The sequence below is a fragment of the Notolepis coatsorum genome (assembly GCF_963971535.1).
Source record: "Notolepis coatsorum genome assembly, chromosome: 3".
Classification (NCBI taxonomy): Eukaryota; Metazoa; Chordata; class Actinopteri; order Aulopiformes; family Paralepididae; genus Notolepis; species Notolepis coatsorum.
Window position 1 is genome coordinate 136159264 of NC_140167.1, and position 25304 is coordinate 136184567.

Below are 25304 nucleotides of genomic sequence, written 5' to 3' on the forward strand. Positions count from 1 at the left end.
CGTGGACTGCTTCGGCCCATTCAACGTCAAGAAAGGAAGAGGGACAGAGAAGAGGTGGGGCATTGTGTACAAGTGCATGACCACCCGAGCTGTTCATATCGAAATCCTCCAGACCATGAGTACGGACTCATTCCTCATGTCCTTCCGGAGATTCCAAGCCCGGAGAGGAACCCCATCAGTGTTGTTGTCCGACCAAGGGACAAACTTCAGAGAAGGAGACACAGAACTGAGAGAGAGCTTCCTGGCTATGGGTGAAGAACTCAAGACCCGCCTCGCTCCCGCTCAGATCACATTCCAGTTCAACCCCCCGAACGCCCCTCATTTCGGGGGAACCTGGGAGAGAGAGGTCCGTTCCATAAAGACTGCTATGTACACCGTACTTGGGGCCCAAACCGTGGTTGAGGAAGTCCTGATGACAGTCCTCACGGAGATCGAGGGCGTCTTGAACTCTAAGCCCCTCGGTTACGTCTCAAGTGACGTAGCAGACGTCGACCCCGTCACCCCAAACTACCTCTTGATGGTGCGGCTGGACCCTGCCCTTCCGCAGGCGGTGTACAGACAAGATGAGATGAACGGCCGGAGAATGTGGAGACACAGCCAAGTACTGGCAGACCAGTTTTGGACCCGCTTCCTCCTCCACTATCTACCATCCCTTCAAGCCCGTCAGAAGTGGGTAAAGGACAGGGACAACCTGAAGGTGGATACAGTCGTCATGATAATAGACCAGTCACTACCCCGAGCTACGTGGCCGGCTGGCCGTGTGAGCAGAGTGATTACTGGTGCCGATGGGAAGGTCAGAGCGGCAGAAGTCATCGTCCAAGGGCGGACTTACACCCGACCTGTGGCTAAGTTGATAGAGCTGCCGGAGATCCCTGACTCCCCTGACGACGACCATGACCCACTGACTTTGTAGATTGTTCCAACTCCTCATAACAAAGTATGGAGAAGTTGACTGGACACTAATTGTAACTGAGGGGTACAATTCCCTGACTGTATTGATAAGTATGGTATCATTAAACCACTACCGATTTATGTACTTTAACTACTGGCCATACAGTACACGATATCTAAATATGATGAACACTTTCCACAATGAAATCGGTTCCAGTCAAAGGTAATAATCAAATATTTAATGGAGCAAAAGGTACATAGAATATTTATCTTACATTTATCATTTGAATGCACTTGTAAGGCAAATGAGTACTCGTAGGCAAATCAACACTGAATGTCCAATCTCTGGTTACGCAGGAAGCAAGTATACAACCTGGCTCTTAGGGAATTATCTATGGTACACTTAATGATATAGCAGGATATTCTGGAGGGGGTCCTCCCGGTTGTAAGCCGGTAGGGGGGGTAGGAGAGCCGTCGGTAGTAGACCGTCTGGTCAACGATATCTATGGAGACTTCAAGTACAGAAGACAGTGCAATAGAACTCTAACCGCACGATGCACCATACACGATAGACTATTATTACTTAATAGAAATACGTCGCACTCGACGGTACAGTGCCAAACTCTGACAATTCAGTTATTAATTCGCACGCGGTCTCAATGCTATTCTAGGGCCAAACAGGCCATACTTCACCGCACGTCGTATCGTGGGTGAGGCTTCACGTTCTGTTACTAAGTTGGGAAGAAGGGTAAGGGACTTCTACATTTACTTGCGCCATATTTATATGCACGGTGAACAAATAGTGCCACTCTCATTTCGGTAGCCGTATCCCTGATCGGAGCCGGGGCTAGTACGGACATGTCTCGTCGGTACCTTTGAACTTGACGCCAGGGGCTGGTCCCCTGGCGCCTGGTCCTTTGTCCAATAAGAGAATGAACTATTATGGGCTATAGTAGGCTAAAGGGATATTCCGTGCATATGTACAAGGAATATACAAGGGATATCAAACGACATACAAATACTATTCAATATATATCCATAAATAAATATATATATTCGGTTTAATCTGATCCTTCGTAACAGCCGCCCCCTAATTAGTCCCACCTAATTAGCTAAGCAGAGACAGATTAACCGCACTGTCCACTACTCAATGTCCGCTGTGAGGGTCAGTCAGTTCACAAAGTCATGGGGTCATGGTCGTCATCGATAGTATCGGGGATCCTTGGCAGTTCTATTAGCCTCGCCACGGGTCGGGTGTTGGTCCGCCCTTGGACGAGCACTTCAGCTGCTCGGACCTTTCCATCGGCACCGGTGATCACTTTGCTTACGCGGCCAGCCGGCCACATAGCTCGGGGTAGTGACTGGTCGATAATCATGACGACTGTTCCTTCTGTCAAATTGTCTCTCTCTTTCACCCATTTCTGGCGGGTCTGTAGAGACGGTAGGTAGTGGAGTAGGAAGCTGTTCCAAAACTTGTCAGCCAATACTTGACTGTACCTCCACATTCTTCGGCCGTTCGCTTCTTCAGGCCTGTACATTGTCTGGGGTAGCGCGGGGTCCAGCCGCCCCATCAAGAGTGTGTTGGGGGTGACTGGGTCGACATCTGCTACATCACTTGAGACGTAACCGAGGGGCTTTGAGTTCAGTACTCCCTCGATCTCCGTGAGGACTGTCATTAAGACTTCTTCCGCCACGGTCTGGGCCCCAATCACGGCGTACAGGGCTGTCTTTATAGAACGTACTTCTCGTTCCCAAGTTCCACCGAAGTGAGGTGCGTTCGGGGGATTAAACTGGAAGTCAATCTGGGATGGAGCGAGGTGGGTCTTAAGTTCTGGGCCCATAGCTTGGAAGCTCTCTCTCAGCTCTCTTTCTCCGCCTTTGAAGTTTGTCCCGTGATCAGACAATAATGTAGACGGTTTTCCTTTCCGTGATGTGAATCTTCGGAAGGCCATAAGGAATGAGTCTGTGCTCATGGTTGGAAGGAGTTCGATATGTATCGCTCTGGTGGTCATGCATTTGAATACAATACCCCACCGCTTCTCGGTTCCTCTTCCTTTCTTTATATACAGCGGGCCGAAACAGTCCATACCGGTGGAGTGAAAAGGCTTGTCGCCGAGTCGGAGGCGACAGGGAGGTAGGTCAGCCATCCGGGGTATACTGGGCTGGGCTCGCCACTTATGACAGTCTAGACAGGTTCGCTGGAAGCGCCGCACTGCTTCTCTCCCTTGCAGTATCCAATAACGACGTCTGATCTCCGCGAAGACTCTCTCTGCCCCTGCGTGGTGCACATCCTCGTCGTATTTCTTTATGATCAGCTCTGTGACCTTGTGTCGGCTGTTCAAGACTATCGGGTACTTGACGTCATCCGGTAAGTCTGGGGCTCTCCGCAGACGACCACCCACTCTGATGAGACTATGGGCGTCGCTCTCGGGGGCTAGGTGGAGCAGTCTGCTGTCTGATGGGACGGGCTTTGCTCCCTGTAGACAGTCTAGCTCATCGGGGAACGAGTCTCTCTGGGCTCGTTGTAGTAGAAGAAGTTCTGCTTCTTCGTAGTCAGCTGCTGAAATGTCAGTCGTGGGCTGAACCTCTGGGTGGTGCCACAGAAATGTCTTTAGCTGCGCACTCTGTAGGGTGAGGCAGTCGTCTATGTCGGGGTCTGTGGAGACGAGTGTGTTCAATCCACAGAACATAGGTTTCTTGTTTTCGGCCTCCTCTTTACTCGCCTCCCGTGGGGTGGGTGTAGGCCACTCTTCTTCGGGGAGCTTGAGAAACTCTGGTCCGTCACTGTAGAGGTTGTGACGGGTGAGGTCATCCAGGGACATTCCCCGGGTGATGACGTCAGCTGTGTTGTGTTTGGTGTCCACATACCTCCAGCTCGCTACTTCTGTTAACTCTTGAATCTCTGTGACTCTGACTCCCACGAAGACCTTGTATCTGCACGAATCAGACCGGATCCATGTGAGTACTGTCGTGGAGTCTGACCACAAGATTGTTCTTTGCACCGGGATGGTGAGTTCACGTTGGATTAACGTGGCGAGCTGCGCTCGTGCTAGGGCTGCGCAGAGCTCTAGACGCGGGATAGATTGTTGCTTTCGTGGGGCTATTCTTGAGCGAGCCAGGATGAAAGCAGTATGTATTTCTCCTCCCTCCTCTCGGGCACGCAAGTAGGCCACCGAACCGTAGGCTACTTCGGAGGCGTCGCTGAATACGTGCAGGTCCATCTTGCATGTCTCTGGCCTCACTGTGGGTGGGAAGTAGCTGCGGCATATGTTAACACCTGGGAGTGAGCGGAGTTCCGTCTCCCACTCTCTCCATGTGGATGCAAGGTGTTCGGGTATGGGATCGTCCCAGCCCTGGTCCTTGTCCCATAGCGCTCTTACAATCATCTTTGCCCTGGTGGTGTAAGGTAGAATACATCCCAACGGGTCATATTGTCTGGCGAGTGTTCTGTATACACTCCGTCTGGTGGTCGGTATTGCCGTCGACCTTCCCTGCTCCTTGGTCAGGGGTTTGTGTCTATAATGGAGCGAGTCTGTTTTGAAGCGCCAGACTAGTCCTAGTGTCATTTCTTGGGCTTCTCCTGGGATGGTCGCCATCCAGGTGTCGCTGCTCGCTGCCTTGTCCTCGGGGGAGAGGCTGCGCAATACGTGCGGGTCGCTGCTGGCCCACTGCCTGAGATCAAAGCCGCCTTTGATCAGGGAGGCGCGGAGCTTGAGTAGAAGAGCCTCGGCTTCTTCTGGCGTCGAGACGCTTTGTAAACAGTTGTCCACGTAGAAACTATTTGTCACACTTTGTCGGACCTCTTCATCTGCTGCTGGGTCCTCTGCGACGTGTTTTTGTAGTGCAAACGTAGCACAGCATGGGCTGCATGTGGTTCCGAAAGGGAGGACTTCCCATTGATAGATGGCTGGGTGCTCATCTCCGATCCTCTCTCTCCATAGGAACCGCAGCAGGGGCTTGTCCTCCTCCACTAGTCTCACCTGCAGGAACATCCCTTTGATGTCGCCGCTGATAGCCACCTTGTCCTGGCGGAAGCGTAGTAGCACGCCTAGTAGAGAGGGGCCGAGTGTTGGGCCGGGCAAGAGCTCTTTATTCAGATTTTGTGATCCGATCTGGTAGCTGCAGTTAAACACAATACGATCCTTGCCGTTGTGGTGGACCTTGTGGTGCGGCACGTACCATGATTCGGTCGTCTGATCGGCCTCTTTAATGTCAATTTTCTTTATGTGTCCCGCTGTGATTAGCTTGTTAATCTCAGCGCGGTACACAGTCTCTTGAGCGGGGTCTTTGGCTAGGCGCCGCTCTGTGTTCAATAGATACCGCTCCGTCGCTTCTTTTGTGGCGTGAAAGGTGGGCATTCCCTCTCGCCTCAGGAGTGGAGTTGCGTATCTCATCACTCCGTTGACTGTGACTCTCTTTGTCCCTTGCTCGAGGAGGGCTATAGCGTAAATATCTTCCTTAGAACGAATGTCTTTCTTTTCGTTCTTAAAGGGCATTGTCTCTAGTGTCCATAGCCTCTCGACATGCTGCAGGAGAGTGGTGTCTTCTTCTGTCACTCTGGAGTGGAGGCAGCTAGTGGCTGCTGTTCGGTTAAGAGACTTGGCGAGGGGGCCTTGTAATGTCCATCCTAGGCGGGTCTCGACTGCTGCAGGACAACCTCTGGGTCCTGTATGGACCCGGTCTATCGGGACTATGAGGTCTGCATGGTCGGAGCCTATCAGCAGGGTCGGGGTGGCACCGTCTATGAGCGGGATAGGTAGTTGACGCAGGTGCACATATTTATCCATCAGCTTGGCGATGGGGTAGGTGTACTGCGATAGTCCTATTTCTTGGCTGGTGAAAGCATTAGTAATCCTATACCGTCTCTCTGGCTGCCCGCTTGCTGCGATAGTGAAGGAGACATTCTCGCCCTTTATCGTCTTTAGATCTGTTCTTATTGTCCGAATCGTCATCTGGTTTTCGCTCCCCCGCAGCCCCAGCTGGGCCGCAGCGGACGCGAGGAGAAGGGTCTTCTCTGACCCGTCATCAAGGACGGCGTAAGTGTCCATGACCTTATCTTGGTAACTCAGTGTTACGCGGACCACCTTTAAGAGCACCTGGGCGCCCCCGCTGCTAGCGGGGTCAATGTACATAACACTTGCCTTTGTGCTGCTGGATGGTGCAGGCTTTCTTCTGTTACTGTCGTGTAGGACATCTAGGTGGGCTCCGTCACACCGACTACACCTCTTCTTTAGGCGGCACTTGGCTGCCATGTGACTGCGCGCACATCGGTAACAGCGCCTGTTGGACTTTATCCAGTGACTCAATTCTTCAGCGGTCATCTTCTTGAACAGGTCACATTGTGACAACCAGTGTTCCTTTTCACAGTACGGGCACACCATCTTCCACTTCTCTTTCATCAAGGGGGTACTGTGGTTCTTGCTGCTCGGTACTGATTCTGATTGGTGCATGACAGTCACCAATCTTCGGCCATCGTTTGCTCTCCTAGGTCCCTCTCTGGAGCTTGGTGTGCTCCGCACGAACGTATCCAACCGTAGGCTGCTGACTTCTCTCGCCAGGAAGTCGGCTAGGTCTAGGAGGGATGGCTCGGGACCGTTAGGATCACGGTGGTCTCTTTGCCGCCTGAAGCGCTCCTGTCGGGCGGGCGGCAGCTTCTCTAAAATCCTCTCGACATTCGAGTTTGCGTATAGTTCGTGCATACCCTTTTCTCGTTGCGCCCCCAGCATCCCTACCAGGGATTGTACTTTGATAGACAGGTCGTCTAGTGAGCGATTGTCTGTTGCTGGGGGTAGGCGGTCAATATGCCTTATCTCTTGTATTACGTAATCCCATATACGTCCATATCTTTGGTCTAGTGCTGCTAGAGCCACGGTGTATGGGGTCGTAGAGGTGGCATAAGCTAGCTCTATGTTGTGCGCTCTGGGCACTTTCAGGTGCTTCAATAGGATAGCATACTTGTGGCGTTCATCCGCTACATCCACCATCATTGTCTCTAAGCACATCCGTAGCTCCGTGTACTGTGCTCGGTTCTCATGGGTGAAGTCTGGAAACGTCGGTGTGCCAATGTATGACGCCGTGGATGGCTGGCACATCGGTGAGCGTTGGAAGAGAGGCCTCCTAGGCGAGTCTCCTCTTACGCCTCTCGGTGGGCTGGTACCGGCAGGGTACCATGGCCCGCTGGTCCAGGTGCTATTCCTCGGGACTGGTCGTGCGTCATGCTCACCCGTGAATAGAGATTCGGGGGTCTGTAGCGCAGAGCCGCGGGGGTATAGCCTGGGCTGTACTGGACCTCCTGGTCCTGTGGAGTACTGTGCTGCTGTCGGGCTTGACTCTCCTCTTCTCCCTCTTCTTCCTCTGTCAGGTCATCTAGATCCTGTAGTCGTCTATTTAGCCTCTCCGCGGTGTACGCCGTTCCTTCCTTGTAGCTGGGTCTCACTGGGACCAGTCGGGGAAGGAGTTCGGAGGGGGGTATAGGCTCTCTCTGGTGGTCGGGCTCAGGGTCGCTTAATCGGTTAGGGGAGGGTGCCCTTGACCCGTGTCTTGACGAGGCCCTGGAACCCCTTGTGGAGGGAGGGGGTGTTGCCCTGGCGATCAGCTGCTCCATTAGCTGCGCTTGTAATCGGTCGCGCTCGGCTTCGCGCTTGGTGAGAGCGATGTCGCGCTCTGCTTCTCTTTGGGCACCGGCAGCGGCGCGCTGGGTGTCGGCCCGGTCTCTTGCCATATTCTCTTCCGTCTGAAGGCGTCTCATCTCCAGACGTATACGCTCTTCGTCGCTCCGTTGCTGCGCTTGAATGCGTTCTCTTTCCATGGTAGAATGTTCGCGCTCACTAAGCGTCTGTGCTTGGAGCCGATTGCGCTCTGTGGAGGCTGCTAGGCTGGCGAGGAACGCCTGTGCCAGCATCTTGTCCGCCTCGCTGGGGGAAGACGCTGGTTGAGGTGATCTGCTCCTGGCAGTACTCGTTGGGGATGCGTTCTCCTGCGGGGAGTCCTGGAGCTCTATCTCCTCGGCGCTCTCCTCATCTTGTTCCGTGCAGAGTTCCATCTCTGGAGGGTTGTCTTCCTCCCGGAGCTCTCTGGGGACTACTTCTTCGGTCTTGGCGGGGGGTAAAGTCGTGTCAGTTCCCTCCTGGTCCCCACCGTGAGCTTGGTGAGTTACATTAGAACCCACTAGGGCCTCTGTGGTCGGGGTATCCTGGTTGATAGGGTCGGACATAATTTTACTTTCTACTTTTACCGCGTTTACCGTTTGTAGAAGGCTAGGTAGTATACTGGCAGTGTAATCCTCTAAGTACTGAGGTGGCTGCCGTCTACGCTGCGGGCGTTCTACTTTAGGAGGACCGTTTCGTGGAGTGTTCATCATAGGCCATTTCAATATTAATACCACTATATTAATATTACACTAATTACCATCCGGCTCGAAGGACCAATTGTAACTGAGGGGTACAATTCCCTGACTGTATTGATAAGTATGGTATCATTAAACCACTACCGCTTTATGTACTTTAACTACTGGCCATACAGTACACGATATCTAAATATGATGAACACTTTCCACAATGAAATCGGTTCCAGTCAAAGGTAATAATCAAATATTTAATGGAGCAAAAGGTACATAGAATATTTATCTTACATTTATCATTTGAATGCACTTGTAAGGCAAATGAGTACTCGTAGGCAAATCAACACTGAATGTCCAATCTCTGGTTACGCAGGAAGCAAGTATACAACCTGGCTCTTAGGGAATTATCTATGGTACACTTAATGATATAGTGGGATATTCTGGAGGGGGTCCTCCCGGTTGTAAGCCGGTAGGGGGGGTAGGAGAGCCGTCGGTAGTAGACCGTCTGGTCAACGATATCTATGGAGACTTCAAGTACAGAAGACAGTGCAATAGAACTCTAACCGCACGATGCACCATACACGATAGACTATTATTACTTAATAGAAATACGTCGCACTCGACGGTACAGTGCCAAACTCTGACAATTCAGTTATTAATTCGCACGCGGTCTCAATGCTATTCTAGGGCCAAACAGGCCATACTTCACCGCACGTCGTATCGTGGGTGAGGCTTCACGTTCTGTTACTAAGTTGGGAAGAAGGGTAAGGGACTTCTACATTTACTTGCGCCATATTTATATGCACGGTGAACAAATAGTGCCACTCTCATTTCGGTAGCCGTATCCCTGAGCGGAGCCGGGGCTAGTACGGACATGTCTCGTCGGTACCTTTGAACTTGACGCCAGGGGCTGGTCCCCTGGCGCCTGGTCCTTTGTCCAATAAGAGAATGAACTATTATGGGCTATAGTAGGCTAAAGGGATATTCCGTGCATATGTACAAGGAATATACAAGGGATATCAAACGACATACAAATACTATTCAATATATATCCATAAATAAATATATATATTCGGTTTAATCTGATCCTTCGTAACAGCCGCCCCCTAATTAGTCCCACCTAATTAGCTAAGCAGAGACAGATTAACCGCACTGTCCACTACTCAATGTCCGCTGTGAGGGTCAGTCAGTTCACAAAGTCATGGGGTCATGGTCGTCATCGATAGTATCGGGGATCCTTGGCAGTTCTATTAGCCTCGCCACGGGTCGGGTGTTGGTCCGCCCTTGGACGAGCACTTCAGCTGCTCGGACCTTTCCATCGGCACCGGTGATCACTTTGCTTACGCGGCCAGCCGGCCACATAGCTCGGGGTAGTGACTGGTCGATAATCATGACGACTGTTCCTTCTGTCAAATTGTCTCTCTCTTTCACCCATTTCTGGCGGGTCTGTAGAGACGGTAGGTAGTGGAGTAGGAAGCTGTTCCAAAACTTGTCAGCCAATACTTGACTGTACCTCCACATTCTTCGGCCGTTCGCTTCTTCAGGCCTGTACATTGTCTGGGGTAGCGCGGGGTCCAGCCGCCCCATCAAGAGTGTGTTGGGGGTGACTGGGTCGACATCTGCTACATCACTTGAGACGTAACCGAGGGGCTTTGAGTTCAGTACTCCCTCGATCTCCGTGAGGACTGTCATTAAGACTTCTTCCGCCACGGTCTGGGCCCCAATCACGGCGTACAGGGCTGTCTTTATAGAACGTACTTCTCGTTCCCAAGTTCCACCGAAGTGAGGTGCGTTCGGGGGATTAAACTGGAAGTCAATCTGGGATGGAGCGAGGTGGGTCTTAAGTTCTGGGCCCATAGCTTGGAAGCTCTCTCTCAGCTCTCTTTCTCCGCCTTTGAAGTTTGTCCCGTGATCAGACAATAATGTAGACGGTTTTCCTTTCCGTGATGTGAATCTTCGGAAGGCCATAAGGAATGAGTCTGTGCTCATGGTTGGAAGGAGTTCGATATGTATCGCTCTGGTGGTCATGCATTTGAATACAATACCCCACCGCTTCTCGGTTCCTCTTCCTTTCTTTATATACAGCGGGCCGAAACAGTCCATACCGGTGGAGTGAAAAGGCTTGTCGCCGAGTCGGAGGCGACAGGGAGGTAGGTCAGCCATCCGGGGTATACTGGGCTGGGCTCGCCACTTATGACAGTCTAGACAGGTTCGCTGGAAGCGCCGCACTGCTTCTCTCCCTTGCAGTATCCAATAACGACGTCTGATCTCCGCGAAGACTCTCTCTGCCCCTGCGTGGTGCACATCCTCGTCGTATTTCTTTATGATCAGCTCTGTGACCTTGTGTCGGCTGTTCAAGACTATCGGGTACTTGACGTCATCCGGTAAGTCTGGGGCTCTCCGCAGACGACCACCCACTCTGATGAGACTATGGGCGTCGCTCTCGGGGGCTAGGTGGAGCAGTCTGCTGTCTGATGGGACGGGCTTTGCTCCCTGTAGACAGTCTAGCTCATCGGGGAACGAGTCTCTCTGGGCTCGTTGTAGTAGAAGAAGTTCTGCTTCTTCGTAGTCAGCTGCTGAAATGTCAGTCGTGGGCTGAACCTCTGGGTGGTGCCACAGAAATGTCTTTAGCTGCGCACTCTGTAGGGTGAGGCAGTCGTCTATGTCGGGGTCTGTGGAGACGAGTGTGTTCAATCCACAGAACATAGGTTTCTTGTTTTCGGCCTCCTCTTTACTCGCCTCCCGTGGGGTGGGTGTAGGCCACTCTTCTTCGGGGAGCTTGAGAAACTCTGGTCCGTCACTGTAGAGGTTGTGACGGGTGAGGTCATCCAGGGACATTCCCCGGGTGATGACGTCAGCTGTGTTGTGTTTGGTGTCCACATACCTCCAGCTCGCTACTTCTGTTAACTCTTGAATCTCGGTGACTCTGACTCCCACGAAGACCTTGTATCTGCACGAATCAGACCGGATCCATGTGAGTACTGTCGTGGAGTCTGACCACAAGATTGTTCTTTGCACCGGGATGGTGAGTTCACGTTGGATTAACGTGGCGAGCTGCGCTCGTGCTAGGGCTGCGCAGAGCTCTAGACGCGGGATAGATTGTTGCTTTCGTGGGGCTATTCTTGAGCGAGCCAGGATGAAAGCAGTATGTATTTCTCCTCCCTCCTCTCGGGCACGCAAGTAGGCCACCGAACCGTAGGCTACTTCGGAGGCGTCGCTGAATACGTGCAGGTCCATCTTGCATGTCTCTGGCCTCACTGTGGGTGGGAAGTAGCTGCGGCGTATGTTAACACCTGGGAGTGAGCGGAGTTCCGTCTCCCACTCTCTCCATGTGGATGCAAGGTGTTCGGGTATGGGATCGTCCCAGCCCTGGTCCTTGTCCCATAGCGCTCTTACAATCATCTTTGCCCTGGTGGTGTAAGGTAGAATACATCCCAACGGGTCATATTGTCTGGCGAGTGTTCTGTATACACTCCGTCTGGTGGTCGGTATTGCCGTCGACCTTCCCTGCTCCTTGGTCAGGGGTTTGTGTCTATAATGGAGCGAGTCTGTTTTGAAGCGCCAGACTAGTCCTAGTGTCATTTCTTGGGCTTCTCCTGGGATGGTCGCCATCCAGGTGTCGCTGCTCGCTGCCTTGTCCTCGGGGGAGAGGCTGCGCAATACGTGCGGGTCGCTGCTGGCCCACTGCCTGAGATCAAAGCCGCCTTTGATCAGGGAGGCGCGGAGCTTGAGTAGAAGAGCCTCGGCTTCTTCTGGCGTCGAGACGCTTTGTAAACAGTTGTCCACGTAGAAACTATTTGTCACACTTTGTCGGACCTCTTCATCTGCTGCTGGGTCCTCTGCGACGTGTTTTTGTAGTGCAAACGTAGCACAGCATGGGCTGCATGTGGTTCCGAAAGGGAGGACTTCCCATTGATAGATGGCTGGGTGCTCATCTCCGATCCTCTCTCTCCATAGGAACCGCAGCAGGGGCTTGTCCTCCTCCACTAGTCTCACCTGCAGGAACATCCCTTTGATGTCGCCGCTGATAGCCACCTTGTCCTGGCGGAAGCGTAGTAGCACGCCTAGTAGAGAGGGGCCGAGTGTTGGGCCGGGCAAGAACTCTTTATTCAGATTTTGTGATCCGATCTGGTAGCTGCAGTTAAACACAATACGATCCTTGCCGTTGTGGTGGACCTTGTGGTGCGGCACTTACCATGATTCGGTCGTCTGATCGGCCTCTTTAATGTCAATTTTCTTTATGTGTCCCGCTGTGATTAGCTTGTTAATCTCAGCGCGGTACACAGTCTCTTGAGCGGGGTCTTTGGCTAGGCGCCGCTCTGTGTTCAATAGATACCGCTCCGTCGCTTCTTTTGTGGCGTGAAAGGTGGGCATTCCCTCTCGCCTCAGGAGTGGAGTTGCGTATCTCATCACTCCGTTGACTGTGACTCTCTTTGTCCCTTGCTCGAGGAGGGCTATAGCGTAAATATCTTCCTTAGAACGAATGTCTTTCTTTTCGTTCTTAAAGGGCATTGTCTCTAGTGTCCATAGCCTCTCGACATGCTGCAGGAGAGTGGTGTCTTCTTCTGTCACTCTGGAGTGGAGGCAGCTAGTGGCTGCTGTTCGGTTAAGAGACTTGGCGAGGGGGCCTTGTAATGTCCATCCTAGGCGGGTCTCGACTGCTGCAGGACAACCTCTGGGTCCTGTATGGACCCGGTCTATCGGGACTATGAGGTCTGCATGGTCGGAGCCTATCAGCAGGGTTGGGGTGGCACCGTCTATGAGCGGGATAGGTAGTTGACGCAGGTGCACATATTTATCCATCAGCTTGGCGATGGGGTAGGTGTACTGCGATAGTCCTATTTCTTGGCTGGTGAAAGCATTAGTAATCCTATACCGTCTCTCTGGCTGCCCGCTTGCTGCGATAGTGAAGGAGACATTCTCGCCCTTTATCGTCTTTAGATCTCTTCTTATTGTCCGAATCGTCATCTGGTTTTCGCTCCCCCGCAGCCCCAGCTGGGCCGCAGCGGACGCGAGGAGAAGGGTCTTCTCTGACCCGTCATCAAGGACGGCGTAAGTGTCCATGACCTTATCTTGGTAACTCAGTGTTACGCGGACCACCTTTAAGAGCACCTGGGCGCCCCCGCTGCTAGCGGGGTCAATGTACATAACACTTGCCTTTGTGCTGCTGGATGGTGCAGGCTTTCTTCTGTTACTGTCGTGTAGGACATCTAGGTGGGCTCCGTCACACCGACTACACCTCTTCTTTAGGCGGCACTCGGCTGCCATGTGACTGCGCGCACATCGGTAACAGCGCCTGTTGGACTTTATCCAGTGACTCAATTCTTCAGCGGTCATCTTCTTGAACAGGTCACATTGTGACAACCAGTGTTCCTTTTCACAGTACAGGCACACCATCTTCCACTTCTCTTTCATCGAGGGGGTACTGTGGTTCTTGCTGCTCGGTACTGATTCTGATTGGTGCATGACAGTCACCAATCTTCGGCCATCGTTTGCTCTCCTAGGTCCCTCTCTGGAGCTTGGTGTGCTCCGCACGAACGTATCCAACCGTAGGCTGCTGACTTCTCTCGCCAGGAAGTCGGCTAGGTCTAGGAGGGATGGCTCGGGACCGTTAGGATCACGGTGGTCTCTTTGCCGCCTGAAGCGCTCCTGTCGGGCGGGCGGCAGCTTCTCTAAAATCCTCTCGACATTCGAGTTTGCGTATAGTTCGTGCATACCCTTTTCTCGTTGCGCCCCCAGCATCCCTACCAGGGATTGTACTTTGATAGACAGGTCGTCTAGTGAGCGATTGTCTGTTGCTGGGGGTAGGCGGTCAATATGCCTTATCTCTTGTATTACGTAATCCCATATACGTCCATATCTTTGGTCTAGTGCTGCTAGAGCCACGATGTATGGGGTCGTAGAGGTGGCATAAGCTAGCTCTATGTTGTGCGCTCTGGGCACTTTCAGGTGCTTCAATAGGATAGCATACTTGTGGCGTTCATCCGCTACATCCACCATCATTGTCTCTAAGCACATCCGTAGCTCCGTGTACTGTGCTCGGTTCTCATGGGTGAAGTCTGGAAACGTCGGTGTGCCAATGTATGACGCCGTGGATGGCTGGCACATCGGTGAGCGTTGGAAGAGAGGCCTCCTAGGCGAGTCTCCTCTTACGCCTCTCGGTGGGCTGGTACCGGCAGGGTACCATGGCCCGCTGGTCCAGGTGCTATTCCTCGGGACTGGTCGTGCGTCATGCTCACCCGTGAATAGAGTCGGGGGTCTGTAGCGCAGAGCCGCGGGGGTATAGCCTGGGCTGTACTGGACCTCCTGGTCCTGTGGAGTACTGTGCTGCTGTCGGGCTTGACTCTCCTCTTCTCCCTCTTCTTCCTCTGTCAGGTCATCTAGATCCTGTAGTCGTCTATTTAGCCTCTCCGCGGTGTATGCCGTTCCTTCCTTGTAGCTGGGTCTCACTGGGACCAGTCGGGGAAGGAGTTCGGAGGGGGGTATAGGCTCTCTCTGGTGGTCGGGCTCAGGGTCGCTTAATCGGTTAGGGGAGGGTGCCCTTGACCCGTGTCTTGACGAGGCCCTGGAACCCCTTGTGGAGGGATGGGGTGTTGCCCTGGCGATCAGCTGCTCCATTAGCTGCGCTTGTAATCGGTCGCGCTCGGCTTCGCGCTTGGTGAGAGCGATGTCGCGCTCTGCTTCTCTTTGGGCACCGGCAGCGGCGCGCTGGGTGTCGGCCCGGTCTCTTGCCATATTCTCTTCCGTCTGAAGGCGTCTCATCTCCAGACGTATACGCTCTTCGTCGCTCCGTTGCTGCGCTTGAATGCGTTCTCTTTCCATGGTAGAATGTTCGCGCTCACTAAGCGTCTGTGCTTGGAGCCGATCGCGCTCTGTGGAGGCTGCTAGGCTGGCGAGGAACGCCTGTGCCAGCATCTTGTCCGCCTCGCTGGGGGAAGACGCTGGTTGAGGTGATCTGCTCCTGGCAGTACTCGTTGGGGATGCGTTCTCCTGCGGGGAGTCCTGGAGCTCTATCTCCTCGGCGCTCTCCTCATCTTGTTCCGTGCAGAGTTCCATCTCTGGAGGGTTGTCTTCCTCCCGGAGCTCTCTGGGGACTACTTCTTCGGTCTTGGCGGGGGGTAAAGTCGTGTCAGTTCCCTCCTGGTCCCCACCGTGAGCTTGGTGAGTTACATTAGAACCCACTAGGGCCTCTGTGGTCGGGGGAATCCTGGTTGATAGGGTCGGACATAATTTTACTTTCTACTTTTACCGCGTTTACCGTTTGTAGAAGGCTAGGTAGTATACTGGCAGCGTAATCCTCTAAGTACTGAGGTGGCTGCCGTCTACGCTGCGGGCGTTCTACTTTAGGAGGACCGTTTCGTGGAGTGTTCATCATAGGCCATTTCAATATTAATACCACTATATTAATATTACACTAATTACCATCCGGCTCGAAGGACCAATTGTAACTGAGGGGTACAATTCCCTGACTGTATTGATAAGTATGGTATCATTAAACCACTACCGCTTTATGTACTTTAACTACTGGCCATACAGTACACGATATCTAAATATGATGAACACTTTCCACAATGAAATCGGTTCCAGTCAAAGGTAATAATCAAATATTTAATGGAGCAAAAGGTACATAGAATATTTATCTTACATTTGAATGCACTTGTAAGGCAAATGAGTACTCGTAGGCAAATCAACACTGAATGTCCAATCTCTGGTTACGCAGGAAGCAAGTATACAACCTGGCTCTTAGGGAATTATCTATGGTACACTTAATGATATAGCGGGATATTCTGGAGGGGGTCCTCCCGGTTGTAAGCCGGTAGGGGGGGTAGGAGAGCCGTCGGTAGTAGACGTCTGGTCAACGATATCTATGGAGACTTCAAGTACAGAAGACAGTGCAATAGAACTCTAACCGCACGATGCACCATACACGATAGACTAGTATTACTTAATAGAAATACGTCTCACTCGACGGTACAGTGCCAAACTCTGACAATTCAGTCATTAATTCGCACGCAGTCTCAATGCTATTCTAGGGCCAAACAGGCCATACTTCACCGCACGTCGTATCGTGGGTGAGGCTTCACGTTCTGTTACTAAGTTGGGAAGAAGGGTAAGGGACTTCTACATTTACTTGCGCCATATTTATATGCACGGTGAACAAATAGTGCCACTCTCATTTCGGTAGCCGTATCCCTGAGCGGAGCCGGGGCTAGTACGGACATGTCTCGTCGGTACCCTTGAACTTGACGCCAGGGGCTGGTCCCCTGGCGCCTGGTCCTTTGTCCAATAAGAGAATGAACTATTATGGGCTATAGTAGGCTAAAGGGATATTCCGTGCATATGTACAAGGAATATACAAGGGATATCAAACGACATACAAATACTATTCAATATATATCCATAAATAAATATATATATTCGGTTTAATCTGATCCTTCGTAACACTAATATTAATATGTGCCCATTTATTTACTAATTAGGTGCGGACTAATTAGGAGGCGGCTGTTGTGAAGGGCCAGATTAACACTGAGAATCTACGTTTTATTATTTATATAACTTGTATATTATTTATATATATAAGCTATATCCCTTTAAGCCTCCGTTTGAATCATAGCATTATTCGCTTTCCTCATTGGACAATGCCCTTGGCACTGGCGGCGCCAACAGTCGCGCCCCCCAGACAAGTTCAAAGACGAGTTCGGACAAGTTGAGACATGCCCTTGGCCAGCGCATTGATTCCGGACAAGAGATTCGGTTGCGCCCTAGAAAGCACTCTAAGTATATATATTGTGGAAGGCGCAAGCAGCAGCAGTTCGACCTAACCTAACGTGAAGTGAAGCGTGAACCTAGTAACTAGTGTGAACCTTAGCAAGTGTGTGTGGACTTAACGTAATTAGTATCAGAACACGAGGTGAACCTAGCAGCAGAACTATTGGACATGTGAGCAGTGGAACCTACCGCGGTGTATCGTTATGGATAACTAGTAGCTCCTTAGATACGACCTTGATATTGTAGAACCATTGTTGGTGGATTATAGTGACTTGTGCAAACGTAGTACCGTGTAGAAGAGCATCGTTAATACCATTGTCGTTTGGATTTAACTACCCTGAAGATCTGCATCGGGCTAGCTTCGAGGACGAAGCTAGCTAGCTATCATCACTGCCGTCGGGCATTGGATTAAGAGCTATTACCCTGCTATCGAGCACTTGGATTACAAGGACCGGATCCGTATGAGACCCCCTTTCTTCAGTGACCAGCCGGAGTATCCGCCTATTCTTCAATCCTCTGGAGCTTACCACTCCGTGGGGGAAATCACCAGTCTCCAGCTATACCTTCGTTTTGCCCCTATATCGCCATCTCACGCCATGCAGCGTTCCGGTCTAGTATTATTAGCCTAGGAATTATTCATTCCCACTGACTTTGATACTCTGACATTCTAATATCATTCGCCATAAAAGAGCGACCAAATAATTCTCAGTTGTATATTTGACATTGATAATAAAATACTGTAAACGTTATCTCTTTGTCACTGTGCCGTCTATTGAGTGTCTGCCATATTTAACTGTACTGTCTGGCAAGTAATAATAATATGTAGTAGTGGTTTAATCTATCACAATCTTTAATACAGTCAGGGTTTTGTAACCCCTCAGTTACAAATACTACTCAAATACCAAAAATAAATACAATATCCGGTGACAATCCGACTGGGCCTGGATCTCAGGGACCAACTACATCACCCACTGTGGGTCTGGGACTGAACAAGGACACAGTATCATAGATGACAAGCATTCTCATGTAGAGATGTTGATCTGGCACAATGTGCCATGCCTGTGAACTGCCACTAGGGGCATATTGGCTAACAGTGAGTGAGTGAGTGAGTGAGTGAGTGAGTGAGTGAGTGAGTGAGTGAGTGAGTGAGTGAGTGAGTGAGTGAGTGAGGACTGCATAGGGTTTGTTTACATCTTCCTGCACTATGTAAGTGGAGTCCTGTGTTATTCTCGAGTGCCACAGAATAGTGAGATGGAAGGAGAGCATCCATGAAAAGGAGAGAAACAAACAAAAACAAAAAGTCCCATTTTTTTCCCCATGCTTGGTTTTTGCTCTGTTTCCTCTATGGAGTCTCTAAGGAGAGACTAGATGACCCATGTCTGAGTCTGTGACGTTTGCCCAGAGGACTCCTGGGAGGCTTCAGTCCCACAAACCGAAATACTGCTTCCTAACTTACCCTGCCTTGGGTTTAAGCTTCCCCCCGTTCCCCTGAGGACAGCGTGATGCAGCAGAATGTCCCAACATTTATGACTCACAGCCCAGACACACCAGCCGTACGAAGGCGGGCGGGCGACCAGCGCTTCACTTTCGCTCCCATGTTAACGGAAGTAGCTGTGCCCATCGGCCGCACGCGGGCTGGAAGCGATCGTTTTTCCTTCGCTTTGGTTGGATTCAGATGCGTGCGCCATGCGTATTTTCACAGAAATACACTCAATATCTGCATTATTACCACACATATATAGGTGTTGTTCAACCAGCTAATGTGTCTGTATCTTTCCCAATACAAATAAACCATAGTACTATACTTTTTCAGGAGTACAGTCACACTGATCATCATTCTAAAATGAATTCTAACATTCTAATTAATTATATAATAACTGGTTATACATGCAAAATGGACAATAGAACACTGGAGCTGGAAATCTTAAAACAATCTTCAAACGGGGACTGACTTTGCATATAGACTAGGCATTTACAGTTGTTCCTTCCTTTGTGCGCTTCCACCCGCTCTGAAGTCGGACACGGTGTGCCCGGCCACGAGCGTGTTCTCGCGCGGGACCCGCGAGTGTATGTGCGTGTGGCTGGTGTGCGTGTGGCGTAACTAAATTACCTCTCCTCAAACAAAGGCGACCGCAACGCTGCTATAACCTGCATTCTTACAACCTCGGCCACACACGCAACCACACGAGATGCAGACAGACAGACACACACACACACACACACACACACACACACACACACACACACACACACACACACACACACACACACACACACACACACACACACACACACACACACACACACACACACACACACACACACACACACACACACACACACTACCACCAGAACCATCACTATCTATCACAGCCTGCCCATGTAAAACGTTTTCTTTAGAGAATTCTTATACATACAGCCACTTTTACTATACTGCAGATATTTTATATGAGCATGACCACACTTTGATTGATGTTTAAACGGTAATGTCATGTATGATTTCTATGCCTCATAGTATCCATTTATTTTATGCTCATGACATACTAACATTCCTTACAAGAATTCAGGTATTAAAACCAAGCTCATGATGCATGATTTATAGTTTCCATATAATGCGTTGGCTCTTCTGGTCTTCTTACTGGATCTTTCCACGTGGGTGGTTAGCCTGGTTCCTCCCCAACTCTTTCCAACCCCCCCTGTCCCTATAAAGCCAAAGCCCTATGCGCCCCTGTCTCATGCAGCAAATCATATCCAGGACCTTCCTATCATCATGGGAAGACCTCTTCATTATGCTATAATTCAATCAAATATGGTCTGCGGGCTGAGGAGTTCGCAAATTTTATTACGCTTTGTGAACTCCCAAACATATGTGGGTGAACCCCCCACCTAAATAATGACCCCTGTCTCTTTCCCAGGGTAGGTGCCGATTCCGCTTCACCCCTCTTTCCTGTTACTGGATGTTCCTTTTAAGTCTGCTGGAAACTTTAATAGACATCTAAATGTATTTTGTTATGTCCCAGTGTAAAGCACAACTCCACCCTCAGAGCTGCCCATTCTTTGATCTCTGATCGGATATTTTTTCATTCATTCATTTATTCATTTTTACAACATACATTTGCATTAATACAATACATTGATTCCAATAATAAAGCCATGTGTATTTTCTTTCTGGTTATAATAACCTAAAAAGGTTTTAATAATTTTGATACATTTGTGAATCCAAGGAAATAATGAGTTGCATCCAGAGTTGTTCCACGGTAATTAGTAGCAGGAGAGTTCACAATTACTCATCAGCGTGTTCCATTCGGGAAATTGGTGTGGAAATCCGGCCCCAAGGCCAGCGCGGTGTTCTCTTTTTTTCCTTTTTTTTTCTTCCAACACCTTGTGGTCGCTCATTTCAGGTCACAGGTTCGAGGACAACCCCGGGGTGAGGCACCACCTGGTGAAGAAGTTGTCACGATGTCAGCTGTCACGGAACTCCACCCCCCTGTCCAGCCTGAAGAAGAAGAGGAGAGTGACGGAGAGGAAAACCCACGAGGTGGAGTAACAAAATCACAAACGCCAAACCCAAATTGAGAATTAAAATGTTATTTCCATGGGCCTATGACCAGAGAAGTAAGAATCGCAGAATATTTGTATTGAGTTTTTATACCCAAATAAGCTTTAAGTAGTGGTCTCCGTTCTGAAACAGAATATGTACCTGTATACACATTCCCCTGGGCACTCTCACCTTTTGCATCTTTCCCACTTGACCTGTCCAAAACCCCGCCCTCTTTTCTTCCTCCGAGGGAAGCAACAGTTGTGATTGGAGGATCAAAAAAAGAGGGCAGAGTTTGAGATTGGTCGCTTCATTGTGTATGGACCAAGCTCCAGTCTCACCTCATGACATGACACGTTTTGTCATGTTTTGGCAGAGAGTTGTTTAGTTGGAATAGTGGTTTCTGAACTTGACGGTAATCTTATTGATTGAAGGTGAGTCAGCCAGAGACTGATTCAGCTGCCAGATTGCTCATCAACGTTTGCCCCAATTGAAACCCTGAAAATTACAGCCAAACTAAAGCGCAACACCCAAAGCGCAAGAGTGAGTCAATATTTTTGGAGGCGTTTCCATATAACATGAATTCAATGTTATGATTATTCTTTAGATAAAAAAATGTATATCTCAAATAACCCAAATAAATGATGGATAATCATTATAAGTTGTCTCCTAATTTTATTACAACATCTACTAAAGACTGTTGAATTAGTTATGAACTTGCTGTGTTTTGTTCTGTCAATGATCTCATCTTTTAGTTGAATATTCCACCCAATCAACTATTATGAGTTGCACCACAAAAATCCTTTTTTGAGAAACTGATATGTAGCAATACCATAATCTGGGGGCAAATTCTGTGTTCCAAAAATGTTCCTCCTCAATGGTACAAATGACAAATTTAAATAATATAAGTATTCAAATCCGAGTGGGAGGAAGAACTGTCATTTTGAATGTGTTACAGTATTGTAACCAGAAAATGGATTAATCAGATCGGCACATCCGGTTACTTTGGGGTTTTTCACGGCCATGCCTACTGTTGGGGAAATCACAGACAGTGTTCCTATTCACCGCCATTGTATTTGGCCTGTAAAAAAAATGTACATGTTAAGTCAAGCAATTACTTTGCGATTGTCGTGTTCAGAGTATCGGGGAAGATACTCCAGTCCTTCTACTCCGGAGCTGTAGAGAGCATCTTGACTGGAAACATCACTGCCTGGTATGGTAACAGCACGGCACAGGACAAGAAGGCCCTACAGAGAGTGGTGCGCTCTGCCGAGCGTACCACAGGTATTGCACTACCTCCCCTGCAGGTTCTATACAACAAAAGGTGCAAATCCAGAGCCTGCAGAATAATGAAAGACCCTCACCACCCCAATAACCTGTTCCAGCTGCTGAGGTCAGGCAGACGCCTGCGAACACCAGCTACTAGGACAGAGAGGCTTCGGCTCAGCTTCTTCCCCCAGGCCATCAGAGCCTTGAACAATGAACACTGAGGGTCACAGAACACTGAACCCTACACACACAAGCACACATTAGCACACACACGACACACACGCTGTGCACACTCGCACACTAGCAGCCACTTTAACATGAGAAAGCACTCACTCATGCTGCACACGCCCACACTTATGGACACAAAGAAAGGTCACTTTAAAAATAGTATAGTAACAGTGTATTGCACTACCTAGGGACCTAGCATGTCCTTCATGCTCTGTAAATAACTATGTACAAATACCGTGATGTCCCACTATGTTACCTGTTTATTGCACAATGTTGTCTATTGGATTCTATTATATGTTGTACCACTGTATTGCACATCGTTGCGGGCAAGACCACCCGCATTTCATAGTATACTTGTATGCCGTGACAAATAAAACTCTTGACTTGACTTGACTTGACTTGATGTTCTGCATAGTACTGTATGTTCAGACTACTTGTTCTCCCACTATATTCCTGGCAATATTCGTTCACTAGACCCTGACACCTCCTGTTGAACTGCTGGTGTTTTGAACACAGCAAGAAGCCATGCGGTACACGGTATGCGACATTTCTCGATTCTAAGATGCATCGCGATGCAGACGTGGACAATTCTGACAGAACATAATAGATTATTATAGCCTATTAACGTTGATGTGTGACTTTAGACACATTTAGCACATTTACACATATAACGTAGAACAATCTTCAATAACGTTTGGATGCGAATCCATTTTGTGAATCCATTTGTTGAAACAACATCTTTGTTGGCAGACGGCTCCTGCTATCTTAACGTTAGCAAGCTAAGCATGCATAGTAACGGAGGTCCGTGAGTAATATCCACAGTCACGATAAACGTGTGTGTTGTGAAGTGACTGTGGAAGTAAGCGGGCTGCGAGTTAAACTCACTTCCCCATAACAGGGTTAAAAGACACATTGATACTGTTATGGTTTGACACCGACCCCAAATGCAACGACACAAGAGAGTAGGATTCAGAGTTGCCAAAAACAAGGGCTTGTTTATTAAGACTAAATAAACAGCACAGACTTGGAAGAGTTCAAACAAAGAATGGAATACAAGCAAGGATGAATGTTGCTGCTCTGCAGCTTCTCCCGGGATGGTAGTCAGGGGAAGCAGACGCTGACGTCAGAGCCGCTCTGCAGACCTCTCTCGGCAGAATCTCCGAGGTGGTTGCGGGACCGAGAGAGAGAGAGGGAGCGAGTTAACTCAGAGTGCAGGTGGAACAGAGCAGGTGAACAGGAGAGGTGACTTGTACCCGAAAACAGAGTTATCCAAGTGACTGAATCTTCGGTGTAAATACACACTGTGAGTAACGTTCCAAAACACAATCCCAAGTGATAGATATCTTCGGTGCAAAATAAACACTGTGAGCGAAGTCCCAAAATACAATCCAATGTGATAATATCTTCGGTGTGTAAACACACAGTGGGAGATGTTAGGCCAAAATATTATCCCAATGAAACAATCCAAAAAGGGCTAAACGCTGGGTGAGTGACTGTCTGATAAAAAGCTGGAAATCTTCAGTGTTAAATAAACACACGAAAAACGGAACTGGATCAAAGACAGTCATAAAAAACTGACCCAGGCGTTGTGCGTAAAGAGCGTTGGAACAGAACGGAGCGAGCGCGTCGCCACGGGGAAGGGGTGTCCAAGAGGAAAGCTTCTTGAATATCCTGGAGGCAAAGCACAGGGAAACAACAGCAGGCAGCAGGAACGGCGAATGCAACTGAAATATCAAAACGATCCAACAAAACTTGAATGGGGAAACGGGGTATAAATAATCAGGGAATGCTTAATTGACAAGCAGTGACAGCTGAGGGATGTGATTGACAAGCGTGTGGTTGGGGGAGCACCAATCAACGACGTCTATGGGAAGAAGCGTGTGAATAGGGGAATGCAATGATTAACAGAAAACTAAAGGAAAACAGAGCGAGTAGGCTTAAAGGAACAGAGCGAGTGGGAGAGCAGCGGACCAATCATCACAGTACTTCAAGAAGCCTGTGGTGGGGAAAGAACCAAACCTTACAGATACGGTACCCAGGAGTGAATTCACCTCTTAGTGCAGCGGTCTATGTTGTCGCCCACGGCGTGGGAGACCCGTGTTCGACTCTCCCTCGGGGCATGGACAAATTACACAACGCAAGAGGAGTACCATACGATCGGTCACACATAGCGCGCCCTGTGTAACGTTAATTAACTTGTGTTCCGCTGGGAAAAACTGTTCATCACTGCATACAACTTGGTTTAATCCAAACGTCCATTCAGAAACTTTGTATTATGAAATAAGACATTCGGCGATATCTGTGAATATTCCTATGCCTTGGTCTGTGTTCAGCTGACACTGTTGACACGCCCACTATGCAAAGCTAGTGCTCCGGTCATGCATCCACTCAACTCATAGAAAATACGGCATCAGGCTATTCTAAAAGTATTGATGGAGTATTGCACCATTTTTAACAGCTGGGTATCGAGATACCTTTCTAGTATCTGTGTATCATGCAACACTAGTAAAGACATTTATTTTGACATTCTGAATTGATCTGACTGATTGTATTAATTGATGAAAAAGTAACCATGTGCAGTAATATAGATTATAAAATTGAGGATGTAATATATTATTGATCTGCATAGAGATGCATCGTATAATTGAATTTAATCTAATTGTGGACAGCTGAATCGTAATCAAATCGTGAGGCCAGTGAAGATTCACAGCTCTAGTATATGCTGACGTACCTGCCTGTTTTGACCTCCAGGTGTTTGTGGAGCTGAACGAGCTTATTGTCGGTAAGGACCATGAGATGCGCTGGAAGGAGCGAGCTCGCTGGATCAAGTTTGAGGAGGATGTTGAGGAGGACACTGACCGCTGGGGAAAGCCCCACGTGGCCTCGCTCTCCTTCCGCAGTTTGTTGGAGCTCCGTCGGACCATCACACACGGTGAGGGCCCCTCTGCACGCTTTCAGGATAGACAGATCCACACTGTACACTCGTACTCGGGGGCTAGTTTATTAGGTACAGCACCATATTCACAAAAACGGAAGACACGTTGTGTGGTTTGGTATATAAAATATCTTGAAATTCCTGTCGTTTGCTTGCAGGTGTGGTGGTGAAAAGGTTCACACACATTGAAAACAAGAACACAGTGTCATAGAGGCAAAGCGCTTCACACAAAGCGTATTTGCTGTGAGCCGCCACAGAGCGGCTAACCATAAGTGAGTGATTGCGTTGCCGAATTACTGAATGAGTGAGTCAGTGACATCGCCCGTCATAGAGAG

At 49.4% G+C, this 25304-nt stretch overlaps 1 protein-coding gene across 1 annotated transcript in view; it reads left to right on the forward strand.

Moving 5' to 3' along the window:
* slc4a3 (solute carrier family 4 member 3) overlaps positions 1 to 25304 on the forward strand; it is a gene marked incomplete at both ends in the record, with an annotated part of 476263 nt that overhangs the window by 368032 nt on the left and 82927 nt on the right. The window contains 2 exons of the mRNA XM_084311393.1: positions 20401 to 20537; positions 24786 to 24966. Coding sequence (XP_084167519.1) covers positions 20401 to 20537; positions 24786 to 24966 — 318 coding nt within the window. The remainder of the gene's footprint in view (positions 1 to 20400; positions 20538 to 24785; positions 24967 to 25304) is intronic.